The following is an 11,854-nucleotide window of genomic DNA, read 5'->3' as shown; positions in this document are numbered from 1 at the left end:
AGGCAAAACTGTCGAAACATATTTCAACAAACTTTATTTATATACATACAGTATAATTATTTAAAGCCTTTTTAAGGTGAGTTGAGGTTAGTGACTGAAATTAAAAAGGACATTGTGAAAATAAGAATCACTTTCATTTCAGCTCTACGGCAATCAGTTCCTATGACCAGGCTCTTCCGTCCTATATATTTTAATTTTGTAATCACTGTACAGAAAATAGATATCAAAATCACTGGCATCTGGATGAATAATGAGGACAGCTATGCTGTGCTGTATTCCATTTTATTGTAACTATGGCTTGAATCAAAAGAGTTGGTGGGCGGAGCGAGGAATGTGTAAATGTGGTTTCAGTGCAAGTCACACTTGAGCAGCTTCCTCCTCATCCTCATCCGTCACCTGTGGAAAAAACAACAAGTTCAATTCACACCTTAAGTAGCACAGACTTTCCCAAACCACATATTGCCTTTATATATTAATTAATGTATGCTAATTGTAGATGGCAATTTGTGAGTCATGACACCAATGTGTCTATCTAATAATACAAGAGATTTAAAATGACAGTGCTTATACAACATCAAATAAAAATGTATGCAGGTTATTACAACAACAATGAGTCAGGAGAACAAACCTGCTCCACTGATTCAACTTCGGGAACGTAAAACTGCAACATGTTTTGGATTCCACTCTTCAAAGTAACCATTGAACTGGGACAACTGGTGCAGGAGCCCTGCAGCTTCAGTTTAACAATGCCGTCCTCAAACCCCCGATACACTATATCACCTCCATCCTCCTGCACTGTTGGCCTGGGGGAGAAAAACACCAGTGAGCGTGGAGAAAGGACAGGAAGCCATGGTCAATAGAAAAGATACTTATACAGTATCAGAGTGCCTCCTCACAAGCAGCTACCTTATTCGAGTGTCCAGCAGTTCTTTGATCATAGCGACTACTTCATCGTCATCCTCTGATGGTGCTGAGAAGACAAATGGAGATTCCTCAGCATTCACAAATAGTCTGCCCAACTCATTCTGTCTATTTCAGTGTTTTCCCTGCACATCTGGTTAACATCTATACCTGTATCTGCACTTGGTGTGCTGTCCTCATTCACCACAGGAAGTCCAGATGTGAAGAAGTCCATGATGGCAGCAAACACATCTGGCTTGATAACTCTCCATTCCATATTTTCATCAGACTAAATGGAGGCAGAGAGAAAAAACAAATGATTCTCAGTAATGACATTATAATGTGCCACTATGTAAGGGTTATATAAGATTTGACCTGGTTTAACCTTTGATATGGTGATAAAGTCAGAGCCTAGGAAGACACCCGTGACTCCATCGATCCTAAACAGCTGCCTGAAGACAACACAGAAATTGACTGAGGTTTTGATACATTTGTGAAATATTAGAGTTTGACACTTAAGGCAAGGCAAGTTTATTTATATAGCTTAAAACACTACAATAAAAAATATGTTATGCAAACCAAACCAATAATAGATATGATGCTAAAAGACAGATTTATTTTACATAAACAGCACCCATGTGTAATACATGTCATACGTGTAATGTAATCTACAAGTTATTACAGCATATACAGTAGTTATGTTTGGAATATTTAACAATGAAGTGATTTCAATGAAACCAAATCAAGTTTTATTTATATAGCACATTTTTAAAACGATTTGTGGTCGAGCCAAAGTGATTTAAAGCTCAAGGACATGAAAAAAAGCTCAACATTAACAAAATCTACTGATTGCATTGTTTGACACATTTCTTGGCATGGGACTCAAGGACAACCAGAGGAGAACACAGAAGTCTTATATCGTCATTTCTTGTTTTGTGAGTACAGATGCAATTGGTTGTCATGCGGTTGAATAACAAACCAAACCCAAGGGCCACTGATACATAGCGTAATGGCTGCATTCCTTTGACTATGAATAGTTGGAACACAGCCGACATCAATAAGCACCACTCAAGTGTCATTTGTGCATTTGCTCCTACTGTGTGTCTAAGTGCCGGCTGTGAACTTGATGTTGAACTTGATACTGAACTAGCTGTTCAGTAATTGTTTACTTAACATGTAATATACCTGGCTAAGGGTGAGCAATGAGCATCACGAGGACCCGCAAAATTCATAGTCCCAGATTCAAGAACTGTACGACCGGGAAGAAACTTTAGACTGTTTGGGTTTGGTGTGTCCTGCGTCCGCACAAACATGGTCCTTGCTGGAAAAAACAAAAAACAATAATCAGTGAATCATTATTTAGTGTTGTCCCAAGTCAGAAGAACACAAGGATCTTGAAGGCATACAAACCAGGAACAATCCAATGGGGGTTTTGTGGCCATCTGTTTTGGACTGCTGTGTTATGTGAAGGCAAGTGCAATCTGGCGCACTGATAAGCACTGACTGCAAGACTGGGACAAAACAAAAGAAACATGTAAAGAGTTACAACAGCTTAACTCAATATATGCTGCTAAAAATCTGAATATTCAGTGCCCTTGCAACCCTGTTTTATTTCCTCCCTCCCACTTCTGTATGTAACAGTTTCAAAGAGGAATCAGTTCACTAAGAATCAGGGTTCATACACTTTTTCACCAATGATTTTCAATGACTTTTACCTAATTTTCCATGACCATAAAAAGTACTCTTTCTCAGCGGTACCACTGAAAATAGTTTATTTTAACATGGAACAGGAAAATAAGGTCTGCCTATGAAACATGTTGTGCCTATCTAAAACAAATCAAATAGGCTTACTAGCTCCTACAGGCTAAAGCCACTAAAATCTCTCAGCAGCAAAATACCTCGTCAGTTAAATGCCATTTTACGTTTCATTACTATACAATACAGTATTTATTATCATTATAGTATTACTATTTCGGGGATTAGATGACATATAAATTATATTTGATGCAACTTTAGTTACATTTCCATGACTTTTCCTAAACTTTGGGAAAAATATTGTTTTCCATATCTTTTCCAGGGCCTGGAATTAGCATTTTGAATTTCCATGACTTTTCCAGGTTTTGAATGACCGTAAGAACCCTGAAGAATGTTCCAGATTCAAAGATTTTCAAAGCTTTTATTGTCATATGAACAGTAGCTGCAGTGTAGATATGGCAATGCAAATCTAAATGATATACATGACAGGAAAAGAAAAGAAAGAAAAAAGCTACATGTTGCAGTTTAATACAATTGAAATAAATGGTGCAAAAGGGATAATACAACACGTCATTTATTTTAAGGGCAATTCGTTAAGATGAATAAGTAATAGAAGACACACCAATTACATCATGCTTGTTATCATGCTGCTCTGATAGGTGCTTTCTTTCTGCGTCACCATGGAACTGAGCTAACTAGCTAGCTGCTCTTAGTACGTTAGAGGTCGTTGCTCTTGATTTATAAGTATTACAGCAAAATGACAGACATTGCACTTTCACAACTGACAAACAAGGACACTTACGGTCGGGAAAGCCTTGCTGAAATTCCCAATAACCTGCCGACCTGCTTGTAAGCCGCCATGTTTGTTATGGTTATTTAAAAGACGGAAGTGGTCTGTCATACATCCGGAAGTGACGCAGTATTATTGTACGTGCTAAATTTCTCCCCTGAAAATCGAACCATCTGCTATCGTCAACAAGCGTACTTTAGCAAAAAGCTTAGAGATAACATACAACATGCCGAGTGGTAGAAACTTTAGACAAAGAAGGAACTCTTCAGATGTAGAAGAAGATGAGACAACCAAAGAAGTCAGGTAAAGTATTATTTCGAGACTATTCCATGTACAAACATACTAGCTAAATCAACCTAATGTTAGCTAACGGAGCCAACTGCTGCATCCGTTAAAATACATTTAAACAGATGAGGGAGAAGTACTCAGATCTTGTACTAAAGTAAAAATAGAAGTATCAGATTGTAGGAATACTCTGTCACAAGTAAAAGTCCTGCATTCATAATGTAGTCAGGTAAAAGTACAACAAGTATTAGCATCAAAATATACGCAGTACCAAAAGTATTCAATATCAAATTGGTCAATTTCAGATTAATATATTATATGTTTTGATGCATTATAAGTGTTCATTGAAGCTGGTAAAGGTGCAGCTAGTTGTAATTACTTTGTATACTGTGGGGTAGATTGTGAATGTAACTTAAGTTGTATTTAAGGGTTGATTATATTTCACTTCATTAATCCAAATCTGCGAAGTAACTAAAGGTACAAATTAATGTAGTGGAGTAAAAGTACACCATTTAGCTCTGAAAAAGTAGTGAAGTACAAAGTAGCATAACATGTAAATACTCGAGCAAGTATCTGGAGTACTTGAGTAAATGTACTTAGTTACTCCCAGCTCGGCCGTTAAAATACATTTAGAAACCCTAACTACGTTTTTCATTGATGGAATTGTTGTCTGTGGTGTGAATGTTATGTCTCAACTAATATCATTAACAAATATATGTGTATTTCTTGGTCGTTTAGATCAAAAGTAGAGGAGGCTAAGGAGCTTCAGAGTTTGCGGAAACGACAGACTGGAGTCAGGTAATGTGAATGAAGCACTTGTAACGCTGTTTATAATAAAGCATAATGGAACATATGGGACTTAACTTGATATTCCCTTTTTGTTTCAGTGTGTCCGCCCTGCTGATCGGGGACTTACTGCCACCAGAGAACGATGCTGATGTAAGTCATCTGTTTGGACCTGTTCATTTATTTGGATTGAATCAAAATGGTTTTAACAGCCATTTGTATACATCGTTGTTAAAGTATTTATTTGTTTACAGGATGACCCTTTTAAATTGAAGTCTGGAGGGGTTATAGACATGAAGAAAATCAAAGAAAGGAATATGGGCCTGTAAGTAAATCTGTGGCGGTCCAATTAATTGCGTCAGTGTAAAACATTGTGTAGGCACTTGAATGTCATTCCATAATAAACCATCGCATAGGACAATGATTTGACTCGAGCTACATTTTGTTCCGAATGCAGGACAGAGGAGGAGACGGACCTGAACCTGGGCACTTCCTTTTCTGCTGAAACAAACAGAAGAGACGAGGATGCAGACATGTATGTTTATTTTGTATTTCTTGAATTCAGAGATGTCCAGACTATGGACACTTATGGCGCATTCCCACTGGTTGCGTTTCCACTAGGCGTAGTTCCGGCTAGCAGGTACTTTTTCAGTTTTCTGGCTCTCCAAAATCGAGGTTCTTTCCGGGCCAACAACCGGACTGAGTTGCTAAACTAGTGAGAGAATCGCTGGCAACTACAACAAGATGAACATATTTGACCGTGATTTAATTGCAATACACGTTTCAAAATGATGCCGAAGTAACAACATACTGATACCGGTTAGTAAAAACCATGAATTAATGCTTTGACAAGTCTGCAGACAGACGGCAGGCGAACAACCTGTTAAAATGCGTGTTTTCTAAATGTAGCTTGGCTAAGCTAACGCAGTATATGCTCCGACCGTCCACACTCACAACAACGGCCTATACAGACATAAATAAACCAGCGACTGTATTCTCCATGACACAGGCAGTCTGTGGTTTGTACTTGTTTAACTTTTGTCAAGTTTCTGAACAGATATGAGGAGCTGTGAGCTCTGAGTGCTAATGGCTGATGTTGGTTTTGTGTTTCGCATCAAAGGTGATGTCACGGCTCCGCCTACACTGCGTTACTATAGTTACTGCCCCAGTTCCTAAACTGTAATGGAAACGCAGCATAAAGTGAGCCTGGCCTAACTATACCGTACGAGGCCCTGCAGTGGAAATGCGCCATTACACACAGTTGTTTTTCAAAGTCATTGAAATATTTTGAAACCCAAATGTTTCTATCTACCCTCACAGGATGAAATATATCGAGACAGAGCTGAAAAAGAAGAAGGGTTTGGTGGAAGCAGTGGAACAGAAAGTGAAGGTGAAGAATGCAGAGGACCACCTGTATGAGCTGCCAGACAGCATCAACGTCAATTCTGCCAAGAAGACGGAGGAGATGTTGTCCAATCAGATGCTGAGCGGGATCCCTGAAGTCGACCTCGGCATTGAGTACGTACAGGACAGTTTAAAGAGAGTCCTGTAGATGCATGGACGTGACCAACGGACAGAAGAAGGAAACCACTCTGTTACTGACGCTCTGTTTTTTCCTTTCACAGTGCGAAGATTAAAAACATTATCCAGACAGAGGATGCAAAAGCCAAACTTCTGCAAGAACAAAGGAACAAGAAAAAAGACAACGGCACCTCATTTGTTCCCACCAACATCGCCGTCAACTATGTCCAACATAACCGCTGTAAGTAATCTGTAGACGTTAGATATCAAACGGTAAGAAAGTAATAGATATGACTTTACTTGATCCCATATTGGGAAATATTTTCGTCGCAGCAGCAGCATGTTAAAACAAGTAGAAAATAAACAAACATCAAATATAAACATGTTGATAGTGAAAGACCTGTAGACTATCGGTCAAACACTATGAAGGGCCAAATGACAGCTAACACAATGTAAAAGTAGGATATTATTTACATTGAGCGAGCAAGGAATAGCATATTAAATTAAATATAAATGTACAGTGAAGAAAAGTCCAGCTTTCAAAACAGAAACTATGGATCAGTGAGTTCTCTGCCAGCCAGAGGTGAGTTGTTGTTAATGAGGTGAAAGGTTGGTTAAATATGTAATATGTCTTTTCACAGTCTATCGTGAGGATGTGAACGCACCACAGAGGCATCAGAGACAACGAGAGGAGCCCAAGGCGAGGGCGCTGCGTGTGGGAGACACTGAGAAACCAGGTCTAGAGGGTAAGAGACCGCCACACGCTGTTGTACTCGTTAGCACACCCTGACAGGATTATATACACTTGTACTTGCTTCTATAAACTCTATGGATTAGACTTCATGTGTTGCTAACGCCTCGTCTTGCTTTTCTCCACAGCTCCGTCTCCACCCAACTATCGCAAGCGTCCAAACAACGAAAAGGCCACAGATGATTACCATTATGAGAAGTTCAAGAAGATGAATCGACGATATTGAGAAGCTCGGTGTCTTTTTTATAACCCAACTTGATGTCCATCTTTTTGAAGATAACATTTGCAGACCAGTTTCTCAAACAGCTGTTTATTGGAGTGCTCCCAAGCCAGTAGTACTTTGTAAAATGTTGGGGTTATTCGTCTACTCAACATCATTGAGGGGATCAAGGAGCATATCAATTGTTAAATGAGGTGTATCACGTAAGCTTTGCTCGTCAGTGCATTGTTAAATGTTGACTTTTAGTTGTAGAATTGGATTTCTGGCATTCAAACGATTTAATAAAACGTAAAACCAAACGCTTTAAGTTCTTTAATGTGCCCAGTGCTTAAAGTAAAACACAGAAATAAAACATGACATAAGAACATTCAATACTCAAGCTAAGTCCAACATAATATAAAACACGTGTACGGGTTATTAAATGATGGACATTTACACAAGAAGTTGTCTGATTTGTGTTTGCCTACCTCAGTATTGTATAAACATAAAATAAGCTAAAGTATGCAGAAACATACATTCAATTGAAAAACAAAATGAAGCTGAGGGGAATGTTACTTCTGATACATTTTGCATGTCATTATTTGGACTAATAATTATCCCCATGTATTGTTCTGGTTTATTGCCCTCTTTATTTGACTGTAATACCTGTTTGAGTCCATAACACATCACTCTGGCAGACGTTACTTCACAATGTAAACTACTGAAGTACAAATCGACCACAAGAGCTCAGAGTCCGTAATTCTCCTCAAGGTTTCTCTATAGAAGACGTCCCGTGTCCGTTGAGGTGGTGCTGAGGGTGGGCCTCCTGTGAGGGGGGGGCCTCCACGTCCTCCCGCTCCCCCAGGGAGGAGCTGCCGCTGCTGCCCGGGGACGCCCAACTGTCCCGCCTGCGGTACGCCTCGCACAGCGGCAGGTCAGTGCTGTCCCACTCACTGTAGCTTTGCAGAGCGGAAACCAGTAGGAGGCAAAGGGTCAGCGCAGCACAGAAAGAGAGGAGCAGAGCGGCAGGTCAGAATAAGCACATTCATCCACATAGAGGAGCACATCAAAGGGCACACATACAGTAGAAGCATGGAGGTTATGCAGAAGCGCTGGAAACTGGACCTTACAACAGCTGTTTATTCAAGTAGTAGTTAGAGGTGTGACGGTTGATTTGAAGTTCAGCAAAAAGGTGCGATTAGTTGCCGATGGAGGGGAAAGCAGAGCGAGTGCAGTGAGGAAGGAAGGCCCACACCCAGCATGCTCCAAACAGCTCTGAGAGACACTCCTCACAGAAAACAAGACAAACTACTCCAGTGTTTTGTCTCTACTTTATTTCTTAATCATTAAAAGGTCTACAGGTACAACCACAGCACGTGTGATTGACACAGCTTGCATGGTAACAACTTGAGTCTTAAGGAAAGAGTGATTTAAAAAAAGTAGGATCTGATTGCTTTTACAGAAAAAAGAAACTCGTAGTAGTTTCAGATTTGATCTCGAATAAATAAGAGTAAACAGTAATGTCTAAACCAATCATTCATCCAAAGTCCATCCTTAAAATCTGCCATCACTATGCCATTTATGATTTGAAAATGACAAGTCAAACCCTTACTACTGTATCCACTAACCCATACATCTCTCCCATGAGTCTGCATTTATGTTACAATGTCTTTATTCTATTTAAGGCTGCAGACCAGAAAACCAAAAAAGGCTGATCGCCTCTTATCATTTCATTTAGCAGTTGATCAACACCAAGGATTTAAAATGCATCCTTGTTACCTAGCAGCATCAATTAACTGCATTGAATGCTCAAAAAGACACAAAATGTGGTCGTTTTTACACCGGTCATATTCAGTTGCATACCCCGTTGATGCTGACGTCCTCTCTATTTGACCAATTATGACACGTGTCAGAAGAGAAAAAAAGTCAAGGCACTTACTGATCAATAACAAATCCCTCAGTGAGATGATCTCCATCACAACGAGCCCTAAACAGTGATCTGAGTTGATGAATGGTACTGTGTGGATATGATGATGAGATACATTCAACCTGAAAGGTGTTTGATGTTGGCAGAATGAAACCCTCCCTGGGCTCAGCAGTGATGGTAAAGGTGAGACAGGACATGGTGTCGGACAAGAGAGGGGCGTGGCATGGGGGGCAACTATGAGCCTACTTGTACCTGGAGGAGTAATATTCTTCCTCTAGCTCATACAGGTCGATGGCGATCTCGTCCCGGAGCGAGGTGAGCTTCTTGTCGCACTCCTCCTGCAGAGAGCGCAGGTGCTGGTTCTGCAGGCTGATGGCGTCGTTCACCGAGGGGAAGTCGTTCAGGATCAGGAACTGCTTCAGGTCGGACACCAGCTTCATCAGGGACTCCCCCGCTCGCACCTGACACAAAAACACAGGAGAGGGGAAATTGGAGATTAATAATTGTATTTTTTCACAACTGGGTACATTAGCTAGTCACAGAAATCAGTACAGATACATTTCACTTCATCTTAACCCACTGAACCAACCGTTCTCTTCTCCAAAACTTGATTTGAAATTCTCGTCTACATCCCAAACTTTACAAAGATACCAATATCATCAGGCTGAGTATTTAAATTAGCCATCAAAAATGTTTCCTTTTAAAAAGAATGGTACGAATTCAAAACACATGGTCTGAATTTTTTTTAAATCACTAAAAATAAACATATATCGAATCTTGGAAAAAGTCAATACCGAAGTTAGACACGTTTGTTTACAACCAAACAGTAATTCAACATAATAACTGTTTTGTTTAACTAATCTGTCTTTACTTATAACATCTTGATGAAATGCTTTCTATTAATGTGTGCATCTTTTGATTTCCAACAGGTCTACATTTTTTTAAATATTAATGTCCATGTAATTGTTGAATTCTATCATTGTCCTTGCCGTCCGGACATGTTTTAACCATGTGAAGCACTTTGTTTCTAAAAGGATGTGTGACATTTTGTATCAAAAGGTTGCTTTGCTCAATACTCACGATGTTGGCAGCTCTGACGTGCATCTCGTAATGATCCTGCTCCGCTTGGGTTGCCCTGGAAACCTGAGTCTCATCCTCTATCTGCAGGAAGACACAATATGAGGACAATATCACATACTTAAATTAATCACAACCAATTTCAATAATTTAAAGGGATGCAGAAATGTGACAATAGAAATGCTATAAACTAAACCATGATTGGGAAACTTTTGAAAAAAATGTCATTACACCAATTATTGTCAGTGTTGTGGAATATTTTCCAAGGCCCATAACTTTGACCCAGTGTATCAGTTCAAACTGTCCTGACTGAGCACACGCACCTGTAACCTTGGCTGCTGTGCTCTCAGTGTTCTGTCTCCCTGTTCCTGCCTGTTGGCGTCAGCTGATAGAGGTGTTATCATTCTATCTTGTTATGCAGCATGTTGATGATGCTCTCTGAACTAGCTAAATACATGGGTCTGGGGTAGAGTTCTTCAGAATTGACGTGGCAACTCTACCGTGAAGTCAGAACCTCTGACTCTTGGACTTGTGATGTGAATCCTCCGGCCGTTAACTCCAAATAAACCATCATGTGTTTGACATCAAAGCTACTGCTCTTCCCGTGTCTCCTTCCTGAGTCGGTGACTCCCACTACATAGCTACACAGAAGTTTCCTCTACAGTCAGATCCTGTTCCTTTGAGTTTCAGGCATGATAACATAATAAATAAAAGGATCCAGGTATATGTTGGAAGGTCAAACAGGAACAATAGTTAACACAGGAATAGGAGACATTCAGACAGATGCAGATCAGAAATAAGTTGTATGGTTCCTGCTTTCATTAAAAAACAACAACACATAGAACACTTGTTAGACAGCAGAGAAACTTGATGTGTGTACCTTGGCTGTTTTGATGATCTCTGTGAAGTTGTCCAGGATGGACCTGATGTCGTCCTTCAGTCTCTTGTTGTAGTTCTGCAGCAGAGACTCTTTGCTCTGAGGGAGAACTCTCTGAGCAGCCATCGTGCTCAGGACAAAGCAACACAGCGAGCCTGACCTGTACACATTACATTAACACACAGAAATCCATTCAGAGGACGAGATTTGTAATAAAAAACATGAGAAAACATCACTGTGGAAAGAGCCACTCGCGTGAAAGGCGCGCGGTCTGATATGAAACGGGAGAGAAACGTGCACATTACGCAGTTTTTATAAATATTGTATTAAGATATTTTATTGAAGGTTCTGTAAAAGTTATTACTTACTTCTTACTGCATACTTTGACAAAATGTTGTAATTGTTTTCAAAGAAACCCAGCTCCTTCTTCTTCTACGTAATATGTAATGGTGGCTAACTTCCGGCGTGTCTGTGTGCTTCCGCCCTCTAGTGGACAATGATTTCACACTGCAGCAACTGGCCCGTTAGTGGGTATTTTTTAAAGTCATGTTAGTATTTATATTCATTTATTTAATTTATTAAAGCAAAATTCAACGCAAAAAAATATGAAAATGAACCCTTTGAGCTGGATTTTAATTGACAAAAGACGTACATTTCAAAGCAAAAGCACACTAATATTATTATAAACATTTACTTGAAGTATGACAACTTGTAGTTCTCATTATACAGTGCCTGTTATATGTTATATTATTGTTGTTGATTGCATGACTATAAATATAAAGGCAATTTAATCATGTAGTGGGTCGTGGTGAAGCTTTGTAAGTAAAAACTATGATGTACAAATCATAGCAAGAGTACACAGTTTCTCAAAGAAATGTAACGGAGGTATGAAGCTAATCAATCTAATTAAAATGCCTCATTCTGTAATACAAACACAATACCAGAGTATGTGTGATAAGTAACATCCACAACTATATGTTTCAAAG

At 39.5% G+C, this 11,854-nt stretch overlaps 3 protein-coding genes across 6 annotated transcripts; 1 reads left to right on the top strand and 2 right to left on the bottom strand.

Moving 5' to 3' along the window:
• Positions 1 to 17: 17 nt before the first annotated feature.
• nfu1 (NFU1 iron-sulfur cluster scaffold homolog (S. cerevisiae)) lies at positions 18 to 3,598 on the bottom strand. The gene is made up of 8 exons (XM_034238290.1): positions 3,458 to 3,598; positions 2,311 to 2,411; positions 2,086 to 2,221; positions 1,286 to 1,352; positions 1,072 to 1,189; positions 907 to 970; positions 629 to 803; positions 18 to 396 (listed from the first exon to the last, which is right to left on the bottom strand). The coding sequence occupies exons 1-8, from the start codon at positions 3,514 to 3,516 to the stop codon at positions 358 to 360; spliced, it is 759 nt and encodes a 252-aa protein (XP_034094181.1). The 5' UTR covers positions 3,517 to 3,598; the 3' UTR covers positions 18 to 357.
• cunh9orf78 (chromosome unknown C9orf78 homolog) lies at positions 3,526 to 7,307 on the top strand. The gene is made up of 9 exons (XM_034238289.1): positions 3,526 to 3,748; positions 4,469 to 4,528; positions 4,618 to 4,669; positions 4,771 to 4,841; positions 4,974 to 5,051; positions 5,837 to 6,034; positions 6,142 to 6,278; positions 6,679 to 6,783; positions 6,917 to 7,307. Exons 1-9 carry the CDS (start codon positions 3,672 to 3,674, stop codon positions 7,012 to 7,014), a joined length of 876 nt encoding a protein of 291 aa, XP_034094180.1. The 5' UTR covers positions 3,526 to 3,671; the 3' UTR covers positions 7,015 to 7,307.
• med22 (mediator complex subunit 22) lies at positions 7,307 to 11,357 on the bottom strand. 4 transcript variants are annotated; one of them, XM_034238291.1, is made up of 5 exons: positions 11,237 to 11,357; positions 10,872 to 11,028; positions 9,995 to 10,075; positions 9,167 to 9,375; positions 7,307 to 7,963 (listed from the first exon to the last, which is right to left on the bottom strand). In XM_034238291.1, exons 2-5 carry the CDS (start codon positions 10,992 to 10,994, stop codon positions 7,765 to 7,767), a joined length of 612 nt encoding a protein of 203 aa, XP_034094182.1. In that variant the 5' UTR covers positions 10,995 to 11,028; positions 11,237 to 11,357; the 3' UTR covers positions 7,307 to 7,764. The 4 variants fall into 4 exon arrangements, with proteins under 4 accessions (XP_034094182.1, XP_034094183.1, XP_034094185.1 ...); XM_034238292.1 differs by having other exon boundaries at positions 7,307 to 7,946; XM_034238294.1 differs by having other exon boundaries at positions 7,307 to 7,940.
• Between the last annotated feature and the right edge of the window lie 497 nt (positions 11,358 to 11,854).

The sequence above is a fragment of the Gymnodraco acuticeps genome, unplaced genomic scaffold (assembly GCF_902827175.1).
Source record: "Gymnodraco acuticeps unplaced genomic scaffold, fGymAcu1.1, whole genome shotgun sequence".
Classification (NCBI taxonomy): domain Eukaryota; kingdom Metazoa; phylum Chordata; class Actinopteri; order Perciformes; family Bathydraconidae; genus Gymnodraco; species Gymnodraco acuticeps.
Note: the sequence above shows the minus strand (reverse complement) of the source record. Positions and strands in the feature narration are given on the sequence as shown.